Source organism: Podarcis pityusensis, assembly GCF_964106645.2.
Source record: "Podarcis pityusensis genome assembly, chromosome: 12".
Taxonomy (NCBI): Eukaryota; Metazoa; Chordata; class Lepidosauria; order Squamata; family Lacertidae; genus Podarcis; species Podarcis pityusensis.
In genome coordinates this window covers 36966676-36987995 of record NC_138037.1, presented here as the reverse complement: position 1 = coordinate 36987995, position 21320 = coordinate 36966676, and the positions used below count along the sequence as shown (strand labels likewise).

Here is a 21320-nt window from a genome sequence, read left to right as displayed (position 1 = left end):
AGCTCCAAATTTGCCACGGGGTGGAAGATTTTAAAAATAATTAAATTATCGTAAAAGAGCAACATTTAAAAGCCCCCGGGAGGTATCAGAGAGAAACAAATAGCTAGTTGCAATTAGGTGGTCTCTGTTTTCATAGGATCGACTGGTCTCATTGATTGCACTGCTACCGTCCAATCACTCATTGATGCCCCCGAAACCACGCGATCTCGGGTGCCCTTTTATGTCTCGGGAGGACACTGCGTTTCCTTTGCTTTCAATGACTTGGTAAGGGCTGGAGATACAGAGAGCGAAACCGTACGCTGCGTTTGATGTTTGGTTTCAGATACATATACAATGCTGGCGCTCAGTCACTTTGCTCACACTGTTGCTACCCACGGCCTGATGCTTGTGGTCAGAAATAGCACACATGCGCAAACTCCCAGCTTGTGTTCAGGAGGATATATTATTCCGGAATAAGGACTACCCTTGGTTCCCTCATCATGATAGCGCACAAGGACGTCTCCTGCGACATACACTTCTGGGCTGCCCCAGATCACTGTCTAAACCACCTTGACTCTAAGTAGCACATAGCTGTTTAAAGGGGTAACGACCGTGCGTGGTTAGTCTTAGGTGACCTAGCATGTCAAGCAAGGATCCCTCGCTGCTTTCACTGGGGAAACTCGCTCAAAGCAGCAGCCCCCTCGCCCACAGCTGCATGGCCCGGAGGCTTTCCTCTGGGCCTAATTCTCTAGTTAGGCCGCTTGCGCCGACTTCGGTTCTGACTGCCGCTGTCTGGAGCGCGCAGAAAGGAATCTCCAGCTTCTCCTTGCCTCTGCTGCGAGAAAGGCAAGACAGGCAGACAGGGACCGTCCTGGGCTTGTCCACCAGCGTTTCATTTCCTGATCCGGGCTCTGCCAACCGCGTAGCAATTGGCCCTGCCGGTCAGGTGGTGGGGGTGGCACTGGTTTGTGTGTGTGTGTGTGTGTGTGTGTGTGTGTGTGTGTTTGCGCGCGCGTGTGTTCCAGGCTCTTGGGGTGGGAATTGGAAAGGAAGGGGGGAGCGGAGGCCCAAACTTTGGCAGCAGGCGCTTGACAACAGCAGCAAGGGGGGGTTGGAGGAGGAGGAGGAGGGAGGGAGGGAGGGAAGGAAGGAAAGAGGGAGGGAGGGAAGGAAGGAAGAAGGGGGAGGAGGGGAGGGGCCTCCTCGAGCCCAGAAAAACGACAACGCGAGAAAAATTAGTATTTTTGCACTTCACAAATTAATGACCATGAGTTCGTTTTTGATAAACTCCAACTACATCGAGCCCAAATTCCCTCCTTGCGAGGAATATTCGCAGCTCGGCGGCGGCGGCGGCGGCGGCGGCGGCGGGAGCAGCTACCACCACCACCACCAGAACCAGCCCCACCACCAGCAACCCCATCACCACCACCCTCAGCCGCAGCAGCACCTGCGCCAGCAGCACCACCAGGCTCACCCCGGCCAGCCTCTCCCCGATTACTACCAGCGGCCGAGCAGGGAGCCCGGATACCAGCCGCCAGCGCCGCCGCCGCCGCCTCCGCCTCCTCCTCCCGAGGCGCTGTACCCCGCGCAGCCACCCCACCACTACCCGGAGTCGCCTTATAGCTACAGCAGCCTCAGCGCCACTCCGGGCCAGGAGCAGCCGCCTCCCGGAGCCTCGCCGCCACCGCCTCCTCCTCCGCCCCTGCCTCCTCCGCCGCCACCGCCTGCTCCACAGACTCCCGCGCGGAAGGGCCACCATGCCCCGAGCCAGCCCTTGCTCCAAGGCCACGTCCCGCCACCGCCTCAGCCCCACCAGCGCCATTGCGAAGCAGCAGCGGCGGCGACAGCGCCCGGGGGAATCCCTGCCTGCCCGCTCTTGCCGGACAAGAGCTTGCCCGGCCTGAAAGGCAAGGAGCCGGTGGTGTACCCTTGGATGAAGAAGGTCCATGTTAACACGGGTGAGTTGACCACCTTCTTCCAAGGGGAGCCGGGATGGCTTGTATGTGTTTGTGTGCGTGGCGAGGTGGAGGAGGCTGGGCTAGGCTGGACTCCGAGGTTGGGTGCATATACGTGTGTATGTGTGTGTGCTGGCGCATTTCCTAATTTTAAAAAAGCGCGCACGCACACGTGAGAAGCCTTTTGTACTCGGGGCCCTTTATCAAGAGATTTACGAGACGCCAAACTGTTAGGGCAGTAATTATAGTCCCCATAAATTTAATCGCCCTGCCTGTGGCTCTGGGCCACGTCTCTTTGAAGCTTTTCTTGAACCCAAATGCCCGTCACCATTTTTTATGGCTCCCCAATTGTCTCCTATTGTCACGAGCCTGTGAACCATTTTCTTCCCCGCTTCTGTGGCTAATCTAAACCCAGTGTCGAGTTATTATATAATAATGATAATGTTCCGTTGCCTTCTTCTCCTTTGTGTCCGTGCGTGTGTGTGTGTGTGCGTGTGTGTGCGCCCCTGTGTACGCTCAGTCAACCCCAATTACACTGGAGGCGAGCCCAAAAGGTCTCGAACTGCCTACACCAGACAGCAAGTCCTGGAGCTGGAGAAGGAGTTCCATTTTAACCGCTACCTGACCAGGAGGCGACGCATCGAGATCGCGCACACGCTCTGCCTCTCCGAGCGCCAGGTCAAGATTTGGTTTCAGAACAGGAGGATGAAGTGGAAGAAGGACCACAAGCTGCCCAACACCAAGATGCGCTCCTCCAACCCCTCCAGTCTTAGCCAGCAAGCCAAAGCGTCAGCACAGCACCATCAGACACCACCGCCCAGGGGTAGGGCGACCCCAAACTCAGCAGCGCTCTGATGGCCCGACAGACGCAGGGACACCCTAACCCATCACACGTCCCGCTCCTGCCTGATTTAATTTGCCATAGGGACTATATTAAGGGGCATAAATGCAGAACAAGAACCAGTCACAGGGCACGTGTGTTTAAACCAAAAACCAAAACCAAACACCTTGGACAAAGTGTTCACCTTCTGTAAATATGACCTTTCCATTCCCACCATGTTTCTTTTTTTTAATTTATTTATGGAAATACGGTCCACCTGCAGCATCATTAAAGAGTTGAGGATGGATCCTGTACCTAAGAAGGACCCTTTGCAGATATGTTTTAAGGTGTCAACATATGTTAATAAGTGACTTTGTGACATGTGTGTGTAAGTCATAGACTTTGTCTTGTTTCGTGGAACATTCGTGGACTCTCAATTACAGACAGAAGCAAAGCCATCTTATGACGTGGAAGTATTTTGGAAAGTTGGAGTGGGGAAGATGCCCAGAGATCCCAGCACCCTCCAGCCCTTACCGACCAAGAAAGTATGTTTTCTGTGTAATAAGAACAAAAAAGTGTAGTCTCTGCTGTAGTCGTGATGCATTATCCTCCCCCGACGGTGCATTTGTTACTTTTTTATAAAAAAAGAAAAAGAAAAGTATACCAATATTGCTATAAAGGCTATTTCTGTCTCCGTGTCTTGCCATAGTCAAACGTCCGTGTACAGTTTGTGAAATCTATGTGTACACATTTGTGAATGTGTGATGTATATATAATGTCCAGTGCTGGTAATAAAACAAAACAAAACAAAACCACACCTCTCTGTACAAAAATAAAACTTAAGGCACTAGACACACCGTGAGAAGCGTGCATTTGCCTAGAATGTGACTTTGTTGACATAAACATGAAAACTCTCGAAGATGTCATGTGTACATGCTGTTCAACCCATTCCTTGGGAGAGGCCGAGCACCTTCATTATAGTCGAATTAGTTTTATTAAGGAGTAACGTTTCTCTGTCCCAAACACCCTAACCACTTTATGTGTAAGGAAGTCACATCGTTTTCGATGACGCTGGATTCCACATAGGACCATAGACCAAAGCGCCTATGGAAACCAGAGAGTTGGGAGTAATTCCCATTGAAACAGGTTGCCGGGGGGTGTCGTTGTAGATGGGCTGAATAGGCTGCCATCCAAGTACCCAGTTTTAAGTGAGTTGTGGATCGGCCTGCGCAGCCTGCCCATTTCCCTCAGGAGGCGCTTCGGCTTAGCCACTCCTTCTACAGGATACAGTCCACTGTGTGTAGAACAAGAAAGGCGTCCATCCCCCCAAATTCTCATTCATGACATGTGTCCTCTGCCTACACCATTGGGGAAATATAGCTCTTTCCCGCCTTGCGTGAAGAGAAACGGGGTTAATCCAGTAGAATGAAGGGAATAATAACAGTAATAGTAACACTGCACTATCAATGCTTAAACATATTGCAGCATCAGTAGAGACCCCTTGGTTTATTCCAGCCGCAGTAACTTTCCACAGGGGGGAAGAGGGTCGAATTCCAATGGCCCACCGCTCTTTGGCAGGGGAACAAACCGGAAGCGTTAAAGCCGCACACCCAAAACATTATGGTAAAGCCAGATGATGCCCTTGACATGGAGGTTCATTGGTGTGGGGTGTCTTCTGAACAGCTTAACCAACCCACGCAATAAGTACAGGTGAAAGTTGCTAGTTTACACCCCAATGGATGTTTACTCCGAGGCAAGTCCCACTGTTGCACAGTGAGGCTTATTTCCAGGTAAGTGTGTCTAGGGTTGCACTCTTATAAGTAGCAATTCTCCTCCTGGAGAGTGGAATACAGTTCTGGGCCCGTTCTGATATCCAGAACTATAATCCGATGCTGGTTTATATTGGAGACTTAAATGGCGCATTGAGCCCAAAAGCCTGTAGACAGCTCAGATAGAACTGCCGTGGAAGCATAAGCAGATAGTTTAAATGTATCCTTCGTCCATTGGGCTGGGAAGGGTGACATCGCCATTTGAAAAGTTGTGGTCTCACTTGCCGTGCAAAAGAGAAGTAAACATTGCTGTGAATAATCTGGAAGTGTGCGTCGAACTGAACCACCCCAAAGGACTTCCTTTCTTATTTACTATATCCTTGAAGTCCCCTGTCCCGCATGTTTGTTTGCTTGTTGTTAAGAAATAAAAGAGAATAGGCTGGAAAACAATATCGCCCCCTCTCCTCCCTGTTAACATGGACCTCTTTTTGTCTAAAGTCTTTGTTTGGTCTACCCTGGAGAATTCTCTTCTGCTAAATCCACTGACGCTCGAAAATCAAGAGGAGTGTCCCAAAACTGTTAAATCAATGATTAGTATTGAAGTATGATTGCGGATCTTCCCTGACTTCCGTAGTATTACGTTTGGATCACCCCCCTTTCCCTCCCCCTCTTTCTCCATTGGGGGGGGGGAAGGGAGCCCGAAATGAAATCACGCTGAAAATAGCAATTTTACTAGGAATCATTAATCACCTCCTACAATAAATACTTCTTTGTAATTCAACAGCGATTCTGAAAGGCATTCTCTTGGAAAAAGGTCTGAGAAGACACGAAGGATTTTCCTGGGGAAAATGGGTTCATGTAGAAAGACACAGTCGCTTGGCTGTGCCATGAAAATGTATACTTTCTGGGTGGAGAACAGAACGAAGACTGGAAAATGCACGTGGCAGATCAACATCATTCAAGGTAATGTTTTTATTTGATTTTGGGGGTTGTTGTTTTTCTGTTTATGCCTTTCCCCTTGAAAACGCAGTGCTCTTCACTGTGATGTGTAGGTGTTGATTTTTTTTTTTTTGCTTGGCTGCCATAATCGATGTAACAATAAGTTCGAAAACTACACCCGACCATTGTCCTGGTTTGTGCGAGGGCAATGGGGAGAGTTCACCGAAAGGACAAATTTTCTATCCCATTAATTGTTTTTTTAAGAGAAGCAGACTGACCCATCAAACCCTTGACCTTTAAAGGCAGGATTCTTTCTAGCTGCTGGACCTAAATCTGCTCCTCTTGCCCTGTTTCTCTCTCTCTCTCTCTCTCTCTCTCTCTCTCACACACACACACACACACACACACACACACTCATTGTATATTACCAAAGAAAGCGGTTCTGGATCCTAAAGGTGGAAGCGCCTTCATGTTTCAGAGACAGAGAATATGCAAATGCCAGTCCTTGAAACATTCGGGCGTAAAGGTCTAAGCTCTAAGGGGTCCCAACCACAAACAAACAAGGGAGGAGGGCTAGAATTGTGCTGCTTGCCTTTTCCTCCCACTCAGAGATGTGGCATGCGCGGCGCAGGTTTGTTTGTTTGCGTTTTTATTTTATTGCTGCCTTTGGGATTCACCCATGGCCACCATCCAATGCTGAAGAGGGATTGCCACGTGGATTCCTGGAGAAGGGACTGGCCATTTTGGGTTGCAGCAGCTACAGGAAGAGATGGGTTTGCGTATTTAAGGGAACGAGAAGGGAGGAAGGCCCAGACTGGTGGGATTTGGCTGGTTTCCATCTCATGCTGTCTATATTTTCCCCAATTTTATAAGCAGAAGGGTGTGCGTGTGTGTACGTGGCGCTGTGTAGGGTTAGAGGATTGCGAAGGACCGTTTCGTCTCTCTCTCTCTCTCTCCCCCCCCTGCCCCCAATACACACAACCCATCTTCAAACTTTAGGCTCATATTTGCTAACTTTGAGCGTGTGAAATGATCGCCGCAGGCCTCCAGACGATTCTACAAGCTCCAACACTCCTGGTCCAAGTCTTTCATGCCCAACAGACGCTACAGAACTAGCTTGAAACTCTGCTCCCCTCCCTACTTTCCTTTTAAGAGAAGTGCCCCTCGGTTTGCTTAGCTTGTTCACTACAGAAATATACAGATCAATATCTTGGTGACACCATTTCACCGGGCAACCTCAGCGTGAACCGACCGGGAAGACCAATAAACAAGAACTGCGAGGTTTTGGATGTGATTTATAGTATGCGGAGAAGAGACATTAAAAAAAAAAGACAGACAGAAAGAGAAAGTTTCAGAAAGAGAAAGTAGTGTCTTTTCCCTACACTTCCATTACAAGAGAGACAGATGGACACCTAAGACAGAAGTGCTACTCTCCGGGCAGAGACAATCTCTGACGCGCAGGCTTGGCTAGGTTGAGAAGGAGGAGTAGGTGTGAAGATATTGTTCTTGCCCAGCTTTGAGGGAAATGTTAGCTTTGCAGTTCTGCTAATTGCCAGCTCCCTCCAGAGCAGTTTAATTTACTCACTCCTTTGGCCATGCTGCGGCCCAGGAGGATTAGGCCGCCAAGTTCTCTTAACTTCATACTTTGACCCCATTTGAGCTCATTGGCGCTTTTGCCTGTTTCATGAATAATAAGCAGTAGTCCCTCCCCCCCGTTTTAAAGCACATATTACCCCTCCTTCAAGAATCCTGAAAGCTGTCGTTTACCCCTCCAGAAAACTACAGTTCCCAGCACCTTTAACAAATTATGGTTCCAAGGATTCTTGGGGGAAGCGGAGATGTGCTTTAATTATATGATGCTCAGGCAACTGTAAGTTAAGCGCGTTGAAATCTGGGTTGAATCCAACCTAAGGTACCTGCACTTGGATGCCATTGAAATCGATGCGACAAGTCAGACATTAAGCCTGCAAGCCTAACCCCACTTACCTGGAAGCCACCCTCCTTGCATGCAATGGGGCTTGCTTATGAGTAGACGTGGCCAGGATTGCTCTGCTAATGCCTGAAACCGGTGGGCCCTAAGTGCAACTAGCTCGTTCTAGATTAAACCCACCGCGCCTAAAGTGCTCGCCAGTCCTCATTGCATCTCGTCCAGTCGAGTTTCCGCCTGCCTCGCTTCCTTTCTGGAACTGGCCAAGGTGTGAAACACCTTTGTCTCCCAGGACTGGGTGGCAACACTCCTGCTGACCTCAGAAGAATCAAGTTGTCACCCCATCCGACCAGTTCAAAGGGAATACTGACTAAATAGGGTTATGGCCCACGCCGTGGCCGTTCTCTTACCGACTCGCCTGCCTGACATCCCTATAGCCAGGACTTTTTATCAGGCGGTCCCTGTTGTGATGAAAGGCGTGGGTTCCAAATCATGTCTGCTGCCCCAACCTGCTGCCACTGACAATAAAAAGTCGAATTCAAATGACTGATTCGGGGGCTCGGCCGCTTCATTCTGCCTGGGCCTGACAAGCCCCGCGTTATTAATGCCCAAATGATATCCCCAGAAACTGAAAAGCTGTCAAAAACCGGCGAGATGATGAGGCCTAAATAAGCAATAGAGAAGCACTGCGAGGGTAGATAAAGCTGTTGTGTCTGTTCTTCTCGGGTATTGAAATTTTAATCTGGCCGGGTTGGGGAGGGGAGGGGAGGGTTGGGGGTGAGAGAGAGAGAAAGGATGGGATGTCACGTGACATTAAATAATTAATGCAGATCTTCACGAATGGATCTGTGACGGTCAGTTCTCACTAGTAGGAGTGATTCTTTCCGAAGTGAAAGGGAACTTCCTCTTTGACTTCCTTTTTTTTTTAATATATAAAAACAAAAAACCCCAAAAAGCATGCCTACCTGGTTTATCTTTTGCAAGGCTCCTTAAACTCCTTAAGCGAGCAATAAGGGGGATGAGGTCGGTAAGTATGCGCAGGCCGGTCGTGTGCCTGGACTGCCTTTCATTGTTTGCACTTGCCTTCCTTTTTGATTGGGGAGCCTTGACTTAAGCGACGGGGAGATTTACGAAATGTTCCATCTTGGTTGCGAAGTTGCCTTGTGGTCGCATTATGCCTTTTTGGTGATTAAACCTAAAGCGAGGCGAGGCGATTTGATAACGTTCGAGTACTAATTCACACACTGTGGAAAGTTGCCACAGTGCGGGAGTCCTGGCTTTTTTTGTGTGTGTGTGTTTTCCCCCCAATTTGCCAGGCGTTCATAAATCACCGGCTCGCAGAGCAGGGCCAAAAAGAGAAACCGGAGAGGCAGCGGCGGCGGCACCAGCAGCAAGCATTGTGAGGAAGGGAATAGAGGCAGGCGAGGCGGGGGGGGGGGGGGGACGACAACAGAAGTCATGGACACATTTCTCTATGACTCATCATTAAGCAGCGCGATTTAGTACCCAGTTTAAAGCACCGCAATTAATAGCAGAGTTTTGTGATAAGGTCCCCCCCCCCCTTTAACTCATGGCGTTTTGTTAAGTGCTCCATTGCTACTTTCTAACTTTAAAGCTGCAAAGGAGCAGCCCTCCCCCCCCCCCACCCCAAGAGGTCTCTAAAATATCATAGCATGTAGTTTAATCGTCCCCAAATATACCACCAAAAGCTATTGAATAGCACGAAGCTGATTTAATAGTAAGCACATTAAATGGTTCTGTATGCTACTGCTTTCGATTGTATTACAGTTTGCCACGCGATGGGCTGTTTAGGAAGTAGTTTGAACGTTAAACACCAAAGGAGTTTCCCAGAATAGAGAAGTGGTAGGATAGAGAGCGAGCAAGAAATATTATTATACCCTTAAATACTCCTTGGTATAGAAGCAGCTGTCTGGCAAAATCCACGGGCAGTTCCAGAAATCGAAGCATCTTACTAATGTGGGAGTGCAATAAAACCCCCAGTAAGCGATTTAGAGCTTCTCCTTTCTTTTGTCCTGCTAGATGCCTGCTTAGCACCAAATCTAAAATTATAATGGTCATTACCAAACTATCCAATTACCAAAAGCAAATTCTATCATGCCAAGTTCTCCCAAGATGAGATTTAAAACTTTTTTTTTCAAGCCTTCGATGACATTATTCCAAGAAACAGCACTAAGCAATTATTAGCAGTCACTTTTGCTAGCCAGGCGAAGGAGAATCCAGCGGGACATTTAAAAGGGGGGGGGGAGGCCTGTCAGTGGATTGCGGAAAGCAGGGCGAAAATCTTATTGTTACTATAAATGATTAATAAATATATTTAAATAAAATTATTATTGCTTTGGGAAAGTCAATATCCTTATCTTCAAGCTACTTTTCCGCCAACGGACCAAAGAACAGCCATTTAAACCCACAACACACGTCTGTTTCCCCTGTTTCAACACTATTTTTGTTGCTATTGTCCCTAGTCTGATTTTTAAGTCAATTGCAGCCAATGGGAGACAGTTCAGGGACGGCAGATCAGGCCCACAGATTCAAGTGTGCGCCTAGTTTCGACCGAAGTGTGCCTTGCATTTAAAGGAGAGAGTCACATTCTTATGCCATTAAACAGAGATGAACGTGGCCAGTTGTATTTAATGTCCTTACTTGATTAAATGATGCTAAACAAAGGCTTCCCAGAGGAATATGAAGCTTACATTTCATAAAAGAGGAATTATAAGATATTCACAGGGAGAATAGTTGTCTTCATAAGAAAGGAGCTTATCTTTCAATTTCATACACGATTGCAAAAGGCAATATTTTTACGTGTGTTTTTTTCTAAAAAAAAAAAAAAAACCGCAACTCAACAGCGTCCTTTTAATGATTATATACCCACCGAGGATCTGCTAAAACAACTCAGCAGCTGACCCACGTCTTGTCTCGAAAATAATGCTCATCCCTTATAGTTCTCTTATTTAGCTATTGCTTGTTCTTTATTTACAGCACTCCGGTGCACCGGAAAATACGGTTTAAAGACACCTACAATCTGGAAACAATTCTGTCCGGTGGTTGGAAACGCGAGGAGGTAAGAACCCTGTGGGTGGAAAGAGGGGGGAAAAAGAAAAGAAAGGAATTTGTTGTCCAATTGTTTAAAATAGTTTCATATTGCAGAGAAGAGGATTCGGTTTGCTAGCGCTTGTTACAAAGGTTACTGTGAGCTTCGGGTTTGATAAATAGCTAAATCGGTTGGAATTTTCTGCACTGCGCCAATTCATCTTTCGTCGTCGGTGAATGCACGTCTTGTCAAACAAAGAAATACATAGAGCCTAAGTAAGAGCAATTCTTTGAGAGCCATTCAGAACAGGGAGGGTTGCACACGGGCTGGAAAGAGCTGGAGAAGCCAATGAAGTCTTTAATGAAAATGCATTTTGCTTATAAAATCCAGCTCTCTCAGGATAGGCTCGTGATTAAGAGCAGCTCTGCATTTAGGATAGCCTGCTTGTTGTTTGCTGTTCCGGGGTGGCTTTAGATTGTTTAGAACATGAGAACAAAAGTCACCTTTGCAACTTAGAATACCTGAGTATTCTCTATGGCTGCTAGCAACTACTACTAGGAATCAGTAATATCTCATCTGCTTTACTTGCTGTTGTAGTGAAATTTAAAATTTTCTCTAGGTGGCCTCGTTTACACCCAGCTGAAGGCAAACGAAATATATTCATTGGTGGCATCTATTCATTGAAAACTGCTCTTAATCCTAATAGAGGTGCCTTGCACTATTCTCTCATTTCAGTTCTTAAAATCGATGAAAACGCTTAAAACGCCACCATATGATTTCCCCCCCCCCTTTTATTAACCAGCGTTAGAAGTCCAAGGGATATGTAGAACCGCTTGAGTTTCCTGCTAGAATTACCTGCTTTTATGAGGCTGAAGTACAATTAGTTTAGTTTACTACCTTTTAAACGGCAGACATAAATTACAAGCCTACAAAGGCTTGTTGTGTTGATTTAGCAGCTTGTTGAAATTCTCCCTGCTAAAAGGCGCTGCGAATGCCCCTTCCTGAGCCATTTCAAGACAAAATGTTGATTTAAAACTATCAACATTCCAAGAAGGGGGGGGGGGAGAGGGCAAATTACTTTAAAATACAAAACACTTCCAAGTGTCTGAAATATAGCCTGACCGTATCCTCCCAGAAATAGCCTAGAATTTTCTAAGAATCGTATTCAATGCTTAAATTATATATATATATATATCCCCATTTTTCTGATAAGGATGCATGAAATTTGGACAAACTTTAAAAGATAATAGATGTGATGCAGCGCAGCTGTCCTAGTGCTTAAACGAAAAAAGATAAAATTACTTAAGAGGAACCCAAAAAACCCAACACCCCCCCCAAAACCTAGTGACATAAAAACTCACACCAGGCTCTGATAATAACAGAGTCTCTATGAGAACGTCATTTCCTAGTTCTGATTACCTTGCTTTGCATTTTCAGACATAAACGTGACATAAAATGTTCAGAGAAGTTCACTCGGTTTCTTCTCCGTGTACACAACATTTTAAGGTTAACCTTAATAATCAGCATTCGTTTTAAATGAGGCGTATTGCGGAACGGAACTTTAAACTAAGCCCAAAACTCAATTCCTCTAAAGCAAAAAGCACAAATCGCTTTATTTAATCTAAGCATGGATAGCGGAAGGGAAGTCCCACTTTCTTCGGAGGATTCTCTGCTCAGTATATTTACTTGGCAGAAAGTCCCACTGAAATCAATAGGACTTACCTCTGAGTAAATATGCTTTCAAATTCGTAGAGACTTTACAGCTTAGTTGCACTTGGATGCTAACCAATCATTTGAAAAACGACGTCCATTGATTTCAGCGCTCTCCCGCTCTCCCTCCAAGTAATTGTGTCTTGGATCTCGACCTCCTGTCTACTCCGCGCCTTCTTTCTTCCGCATGCATTCCACTGCTATGTGTACAGAAAGAGGCGGGGCAGCCTAGCCCTGTTCCCTAAAATGAAATGTAGCGTTTTTAGCTCTCCCCAAAGCGTTCAGATTTCCCAGTCCTCGAAGTAACAGATGAAGGCAACGGAGAACCTCCGCGAGGAAGGCGAAATGGGTGGCGAGGCTGCTGCCTTCCTGTCCATTCCCATTTGTATTTCTCAAAATTCAAGATCTCTGAAGTTCGACCCAAGCAAATGAATTCCAGGTCAGCTTTTTGGTGGGTGTTTTTGTATTGAAAAGGAGAAATAATAAGCAGAGTTACCAGGACTCCAGTGAAGCAAGCTTGTCTCCTATAAAGCACAGCCTGAAGAATTAGCTCCTCATAAATCACCAAGAAGTTACTTTTCCTTAGGAAAAAAAAACACACCCCACATATTCACTATCCATGCAATACGCACCGGAGTTAATAGTTCAACGGCAGATTTCACATTAACTTGATCGTTAAAACTAATACAGACCTACATAGCAAAGGGCCCTTCCCTTGTTTAAAAATAAGGAAAGGAAAGGGGGAAAGGATGTACTCATAGATGGCGTTAAGGCGTGTAAGTTGAATCTGCACCCCAGAGTTATGATTTATGGCTTTGTAGTTTCTATTTGGTAAAGTCATCTTTCTGCTTCTGACTCAAAGCAGTCGATAACGTTTTACTCGAGATTCAGGAAGATTTGCTGCGCCTACCTCCCCCATGTGCTCCATTATCCATTAATTTTGGCTGCATTGTTGCTGAAGAACTTCTGAAGGCCTCTTTTGACTGCGCTGAAGGCACTTTAGTTTAAATGCCTAGGAATCCATCTCTTGGATAAGGGTGCTCCCTGTTTAAAGTTTAGCATTTGTCAGTGGAACTATTAGTGATGGACATGCCTATGACTATTCTACAAGTTTCCCTTGAATACTCCCCTCACTTTCTTTTTTAAGGTTGCTTGTGGCCTAAGCTCTGCAGGTTCTAGTCCTATCAAGCGGTGTAATTTGGTTCCATTAAAGGCTATGTTCCGGGAAGGAAAATGTATAAAGGTAGCTTCGAAGTAATATATATTTGGGCATTCTGCCACTGAGTTCAGTGGGAAGGAAGAAAGAAAGTTGCTTTCAGAAGAACTCTGAGCTTATGAAAACTCTGAGCCTAGAGAGCTTCTGGGTGACAAGGGGAGCTTTTTGTGTGAGCGCAGAAATCCCCACATTTCCACTTAACACGGTTGTGGAACGAGATGAAGGTTACTAGTGCGGTTAAATCCACCAGCCTCTTAAAAGTTAAGTTGCAGTCAAAGGAAGAGGACGGCTCATAATTTGATCAAAAGGCTGGCAGAAGATACATTTCATCTGCTCACACATAGTAAATGGGGTTCTCTCCCCGCCCCGAGCCCTAATGCAAGTGATGAAAGAAATAGAATACAGTGAAACTTGCTTTAGAGTTGGTTGGAGGAACAGCTGAGAGGGATGTTACATAGGAAACCGGGCAAGAAATTCAGAACCACCATCGGCAAAGTGGGCCCATAATGCATTTAAGGTAGAAACGACGTTTGCCTTGTAAGACATGGTCACTTTGTTAGAGCACTATGTAGCTTGTGGAAACTGAACAGAAAGAAAAAGACTTTTAGATCTGCATACAAATGAAAGATTAATTCATTTCTGAGGCTCACTCCAGGGACCTGTGTGAGATCTCTCCCCCCCCCCCCAATTCTTGCTTGCTTTTTCTTTTCTTTTTTTTAAACCCTCCCTCTCCGGACAGTTAGATCATTATTCCGCGCTAAATATTTCATCGTTCCAGAACCCTATAATTTTGTACATCACTCAAGTACTTGCATAGGAAATGCGTAAGCGCAGGTTGAAAGAGAAGGTCGCAACAGAGTTTGCAAAATGTAGATCCACCACAAAGCCAGCAGACGCCTTCCTCCTCCTCCTCGTCGTCCTCCTAGGGTGTTAACAAGTATAGAAGCCCACCAACTCTATACCAGAGGATCCTTGGGCCTTTTGTCAGGTAATTACGGGTCTTTGGGGTTCCTACAACGGCTCTGCTGTAACGTGGGTGTTCAGCAAGCTCCATTCAATAGAAGTACAGAGGAGCCCGTGGGATGGCGGATACCCCCCCCCCTTTAATACTGAAGGGCTTTTCCTTATGGAAATACTGGCAGAAGTTCATCTCGGATGGAGCCAGCTGCCCTTTTTCCTCTAAGGGTCAGCGCAGAGTTTCTCCTTCAGAACGAGGCCAGTAGGTTAGCCTCAAAAAGTTATGGGTAATCACATGAGAGAGGGGGGGGGGAATTGTTGATTCTTCCTATCTTCCGTCTGAAACGTATATAGAAAAATATTCGTGGGAGGAGTGGGATAAAAAAATAAAAGATAATCTGTGCCCCCCCCTTTCTTGGCTAAAGCTTAAGGAGGGGTGAGAGAAGAAACAGAAAAGAAAGGAGGAGAAAGAAACACACACACACACACACACACACACACACACGAGACTTGCGCTTCCAACCCTTGTTCCTTCAGTGATTCCCTATTTCAAATAAAAGGATTTAAGTTGACGTATGACCACGTGAGCACATAATACAGCGCATTATTGTGGCATTTGGAGTGGAGACCCGGACTGGCTTCGCCCGTGATTACGTTTTTTCCGTTTCTGTTCAGAGCAAGAACTGCTTTCTATTATCCACCATCAGCGCCGCCGCCGCCGCCGCCTCCCCCCCCCCAAACTACCAACCCACCCGCTCACCCTCGGAGAGAGAGCTTCCACTTGGGCTACGGCGCTCGGTCCTTATGGAAAGGTTATCGCCGGACTGTTAGGACGCGATGCTTCGCTTAAAAAAAAAGAGAGGATGGATTTTATTTTAAGGTATTTCCGCCGATTGTTCCTTTACCGTGGGTGACTTATGGCTGGGCGAGGCAAAGGTCAGGAGAAAAAGCTTAAGGGTGTATATGGACACCAGGCAAGCCTCGTTTCCCCCTTTGTTTCCCTGGGCTTGTGGAAGGGGGGCGAGAGAGAGAGCTTTGCAACAAACAGATCAGAGAATATTTGCCCCCCCCCCCATAGGTTTTGGATTTCTGCGTGTTCTTGTGGCTGGGCTTTGTTGTGGCTTTTTGTTGTGGTCTGGATGCTTTAGTGGCCGTTGTTATTTAAATCGCTCAACAGAAGCTGGAGAGGACAGAGTCAAGGCTTTTGGTTGTCCTGTTTATTATATACCCCTGATGCTGATTTAAGTGTGTTTTGGGAAGCGTCACGCGACCGTGATCCGAGCCATCTTTCTTTCTTTCTTTCTTTCTTTCTTTCTTTCTTTCTTTCTTTCTTTCTTTCTTTCTCTCTCTCTCTCTCTCTCTCTCTCTCTCTCTCTCTCTCTCTCTCTCATTCTGGACCTTCAGATCGATGAGTATGCAATTCTGCTACCATTTTATTTATGCCACTTACTGGTATTTTGTTGACTGGTGGCCCACTGAACGCGCGACTGGTGGGATCTTCACCATTCCAGCAGAAAGAAACCAGGCGGTTTTCCTGCTCTCCCTGCTCAGTTTTCAAGCTGTTTCCCTGTCTTCTCCCTATGTGAGAATGGAATAAAAGCATCCACCCATACCCCATAATAATCAATGGGAATATTGGAGCGGGGAGGGGGGGGAGCTGTGGTTGGATTGAGCAAGGATCTGGAAAGGAAAAGAGGGCGCTTGAACCTATTTTTCTCTCCAAAAGCTTTACATTCGCAGTTAGATTTCCTTTACCTCTCACCAAGTCTTAACCAGCTATTCATTCAGTTTTATGGAGGGAGATGCACCGCAAATAAGGGGGAGGGGGAATGAAAGCACTGCTTGTGTTATACAAGGGGACAAATGTTATATAAAATTACATCCACCACTGAGTCCCAGCATTGCTAAAGGTCAGAGTGCTGACTTTTGATTTATGTTGCCAGTGGGCTAGGGGCAGAGCGCTCGCCTACACGCTGCTGCGCCTCCTCCCTCTCCCTTCTTAATGCCCAGTTGCAATTATTCAATTCAGGGTTAGATTTTAGAATTGGGGGTTAAGGAGCAAAAGCTGCTTCTTCTTCTTCTATTATGAATAAAACTCCCTTATCTAAAACATGATGGTTGTTTAATTCTAGAATGTGTCTTGCGGATATTGTATATTTCCCCCCTTCCCTGATCTGTTCACCGACCAGATCCTAAATTAATAAATGAAAAGTAAGCGGATCCAAATTGTCCAGGAATCTCTTTACACATATGCACCTCTATACACTCTTTCAGATAGATATGAAAGAGGTGGGGGAACTTTTTTTCTTTGTGGGGAGGGGGGAGGGGAATTAGATTTCAAATAGGCCGAAACCTCTTTGGGAAAATAAATAAATAAAATGTAAGTTTTAATTGTGGCTCAATTACTTTGTCACGGTTTCTTATGATTTATGACCTAGTTTTGGTGCATTTTGACCCAGTTAAAACAGTCATAAATAATAGGAGTGCTGAAGCTGATATGAAAAAGGGCTTTTGTGCACAAGTGTTGGTAAGTAAGTAAATAATAATAATAATAATAATGATTCCGGTTAAAATCCTCAGTATATATGCTGAGTAAATACAAAACGAAGTGTCAATAGCGGTTATATGGGGTTTGATAAGATAAACAGTGATAAGAGACCAAAGAGGCTTCTTCTCCCTAAGGTTGGAAGCGATACACTTCTGGGATTGAGATCCTAAACACCCTTACCGGGAAGCAAATGCCATAAAAAGCCAATGGTACTTACTTCCAAGTAACCAAGCTGAGGTTCGGCGTATTAAGCGTCTCAGATTTGCATTTTATCAAGACTCTGTACCAAACAAGCCTCTCTCCCTGCAATTAAATCAGTTGAGTAGTTCTTCTCGGTGCCTTCTTGCAATACAGTTATTCCGGAGTTCTGAATAATTTTCTCTTCCCAGGAAATAGATATATTTATATTTTCTTTCACAACGCATTCCGAAATCTTTGGGCTATTTGCCGAAATGATCGACGAAACTCCCCTGGATTTTCTACCCAGAGAAGAGAAAATCTTCCTTTACAAACTTTAGCTCCTCGTTCAAAATGTAGTGTAGTATCTGTTGGTTGGTTTGTTTGTTTTTCCGGTGAGCAGCCCACCCCCAGGTTGCAGAAAGGATTTTCAGGGAAGGGAGGGGCACCCTGAGATATTCATTTATTCCCCAGTATAATCCAGTTAACTGGAAACATATTTATGCCGCTTGACTCCCAATGGCATAAATCCAAACATCGTGGCTTCTTAGAAGGGAGAGTATTAAGCAACTGCAGCTATATAAAGTAAAAGTAAGATTTATTTATTTTTAAATGATCAGGTTGGATAGAGAAAAGATACAAAGCCTAGAACAGAATTCGGGGTGGGGGGTAATTTCACTTATTAAATTAAATAGCCTGTTTAATTTAAATATTCAGGGCTTAGAAATCCACCCCCGCTTCCAACCACAGATCCTTTATCTGATTTACCTCTAAGGTGAAATATGTTATCTCTGCATCAGAACATTGCTCGCCACAAAATTATCCTAAAGTAATTCCGAAGTGTGACAGAGCGCTCCCACCTCGCCATCGCTGCTGGGAATCCCAAGACTGCCTTTGTGGCAAGTGGGGTGCGCGCGCGGTGGATACCCGGACCGTCTTCTGTAATTTGTTCCGGAGAGGGTTTCTCTCTCTGCCACCCGCCTTGCTCCCCACACAAATCCTCCCCCAGTTTCTTAGCCGGCATCTTCCTCTTTTTTTTTGGTGGCTTTAAAAAAAAAAAAAGGAAAAGTGTAGCATCAGCAGCTTTCAGAAGAAAAGTACGAGGTTGATTATTGACCAAAAGAGGCGTTTTCTCTTCCAGCGCAACTTTCAAGGGGTTGTTTGTAGCAAAAAACTGCCTACCAGTGAATTTTTGGGGGGCCCCCTCCTACGCCGCTCAGCTTTCCCCTTTCAAGTTGGGAGCCGCCGCGATCTGCTACGAGGAGCAAGTGTTTTCTGTTGTGAAGCTCTGTTTACAGCTTGGGCGCACGGAGTCATAAATCTTGCCTAGCCATAAATGACAAAAACCATTGGTATGCGTAAGAGGCTACCCTGGCCTTACAGTCCTTGTGTGTGCATGTGTTTAAATATCCTCTTTCTTCCCCTCCTTTTGCTTTGTTTCTGCTTTAAGGTGACATTGCGGTTTAAAGGGAGCCCTTTGTATTTCTCGCACCTTGGGTTTTATCGAAGGCATGTCAGATTCACACCTAGGCTTTATCCGAGTGCACCGCGGAAGGTCTGAAGCGCCGAGCGGCTCCTTTGTTTTGCCTTAGAAGAGCCTTGATGCTCTCCGTAGGTCCAGCTTGGTTTTGTTTTTTGTTTTGTTTTTGGAACCCAGAAGCATTCTGCTGGCTAAACCTCGCGACATTTGGTTTGGTGGTTGGAAGGGAATAAAGAAATGGTTAGGAGAAGGGAGACTAGGACAAAGACTAGGAGGGGGGCGGCGGAAGAGAACTGAAGTTCACAGAACCAAACATCCACGCCCATCAGCATGCAACCACAACATTACATATGTCCGTGTGCGTATTTTTATAAATACACACGGAGAGGTGTGTCTTTATGGATGAAAAGACTTTCATGCTAGCCTCTCTGAACGCATTTACAGAGGTCCTCCGCGCACACCTAGGCTTCAGAAAGTCTAGGAGCCCCTCCAAATTATTTAGAACCCGAGTCCTATTTGTTTCTGCCGCGGAAGGATGCGCAGCTTCCCCATTCGATCCTAACGATGTTTGCTCGCCAGCAAACCCCGTCGATTTCAATTCGATCGGCTTTCACCTAAGCACCCTTTAGGAGTAGGTTTGCCTGTCTCAGTTCCATTGATCTGAACAGAGACAAACATGCCAGCAATTCGGTTCTAACTGGGAACGGAGTCTTTATGGGAGTGACATCCCATTTGCGCGGGATTCAGTGGCAAAAAAGAAATCGCCTCTCGGTGTTGAATCTTTGCAGCTTGTTTGCGTACCACGGTCGCGTGGGTATCCCGCATCTAGTTGCGCGCGTTAATGTAAGCCTAGGGGAAGGGCATGTGTGTGTGTAGATGCGTCCTTACATGGGCATCTGGCTGCGGTTGCCTATCTCGGGTGAGCGCGCCCGTTCATCATCCCGAAATGTCATTACTTTAATCGTTCCTTTGAAACGCTGTCTAGATTGGCCTGGGTGGTAGACAGATCAGAGGGCTCCTGGTTTATTACAATGGGGAGCACCCGAGCCTTCCAGGAGTTCCAGGTTTCGACCCCTTCTGCACGTCCAAAAGAGTCCATATCTACCATAAGCACCTTCATATAACGTGGAAATACGCGCGCGCGCACATATATATCAACAATCCGGTCTAGGGAGGGTGACCCCTTTGTGAGCATCCTTTGTCTTCATTTGCATAATTTCCCTGGCCTTCAGTGCCGCCCCGGCGCTTCCCTCCCTCCCTCCCTCTTTCTTCGCCCTCCCTCCCTTCCCGCTCCCCACCCCCCACTCTGCTCGCCTGCTCGCCTGCCTGCCCTGGACTTCCCGAGGCAGCTGCCTTACCCCCCCTTCAAACAAACGCCCCCTTGGGCGCACAAAGATTTCAGAAGAAACATCCCTGCTGCTTTTTTTTTTCCTGTAGAAAATCTGGTCAAGGTGGGAGAAGCCGGGCTCCCGTAGCCTGGGGAGGCTCTTGATCGCGGCCAGGCCCCGAGGAGCGTGGGGAGGTGGAGGTAGGGGCTGGAGCGAAGTAAAGGCTCGCGCGGGGCGAGGAGGGGCGGGTGGCTCTCCGTCAGAGGCGAGCTGGAGAAAGATCCCCTTGCGCGCGTGCCCTCTTCCTGATCAAGGCAGGGCTGCTCCCATCTGTACTCGTGGGCTCGTCCTGGTGGAGATGAGTTGAGCTGGGACCCATCCCGGAGAAGCTGAGGGGACTTGCTTGGGGAGGGGGAATCACGAGGTGGAGTGGGGGGGGGCAGTGGATTGAGGAGAAGAGTCGTGCTCCCAGGGCTGGCGGGGAGCGACTGTCGTCGAGCCTCCAAAGAGCAAAATGCGGGCTTCCGCCTCAGTCGTCAGAAGTTAAGGTAAGCAGGCCACAAATACGCTGCTATCAGTGGTGAATGGCGGAGTTTATGTCCTGGTGATTTATGACCAGAGACTTAAATCTCGGTTCAAGAAGAGTTCACAGGCTGGAGCTTCCTTCCAGGCAGTGACGGATAGACCCTGGTGCTTCGAGTTCAGGCCACTTGCCCACCCCCTCCCCTCCACTTTCCCTTTATCTGGCAGGAAATCTTGGGGCGAAGGGAAGGTGGGTGAGAGGGGGGTGCCCGCCTGGATTGAGTAGGGTGAAGGGAAAAGACGGGAGCGCGAGAAAGAAACAGCTCGAGATTGGTCGCCGCAGCTCGCTCCACGAGCCAGTTGAGGAGGATTGAAACTTTTAGGCCAGTTCAGTCTCCCTGTTTTCCAACCAGGACTGTATCGGCTCATGTCCAGGCAACCCGCCTTTTTCTGAGCTGTGGATCGAGGCGTGGAAGGGAGGAGGGTTTTTTGTTGTTGTTTTTTTAAAAAAACAACAACTGAGTGTGGGGTGGGAGAAGCAATAGGGAGACTTCCCTAACCAAGCAAAAGTTTCCACCAAAGCTTTCTAGTGTTTCTAAGGAGCTCGGAAAGTCCTAATTGATGAGGATATTTTATTTGCAAGGGTCGGTCTAGTCTTCTTGCTCACCCCTTGGGACACTTTTGGATCCTGAGATAGTACAATCCTGCGCACATTTCTTCCTGGGAAGGGAGTCCAACCGAATAGAGTGGGACTTACTTCCCGGTTAAATAGACATGAGATCGCCCTATAAGGCAGCGAGAGTAAACTCCATGCAACTCCATGGAACTTACTTTGGAGTAAGCTTATGTAAGACTGGGCTGCGTATGATCCCACGATAAGCAATCAAGTTTTTATGAAGTCTGCTGGCCAAGTCACTGGGTTGCGTGACAAACTTCTGCGCGGC

General features: G+C 46.8%; 2 protein-coding genes across 9 annotated transcripts in view; both read left to right on the top strand.

Moving 5' to 3' along the window:
- Positions 1-21320, top strand: part of HOXA3 (homeobox A3) — a 52203-nt gene that overhangs the window by 23077 nt on the left and 7806 nt on the right. For 3 of the 8 annotated variants that reach the window (XM_080975342.1, XM_080975341.1, XM_080975340.1), the window contains 2 exons: positions 5308-5486; positions 10387-10468. The exons of 1 other annotated variant lie outside the window; for it this stretch is intronic. The gene's annotated coding sequence lies outside the window, so the exon portion shown is untranslated. Of the gene's footprint in view, positions 1-5307; positions 5487-10386; positions 10469-11776; positions 12588-14085; positions 14353-14559; positions 15202-20270; positions 20403-21320 lie in introns of those variants that run through there. 4 more of the 8 variants (XM_080975346.1, XM_080975345.1, XM_080975343.1 and 1 more) reach the window with 4 other exon arrangements.
- HOXA4 (homeobox A4) lies at positions 1126-3606 on the top strand. Its single transcript, XM_080975339.1, has 2 exons — positions 1126-1937; positions 2455-3606. The coding sequence occupies exons 1-2, from the start codon at positions 1241-1243 to the stop codon at positions 2787-2789; spliced, it is 1032 nt and encodes a 343-aa protein (XP_080831465.1). The 5' UTR covers positions 1126-1240; the 3' UTR covers positions 2790-3606.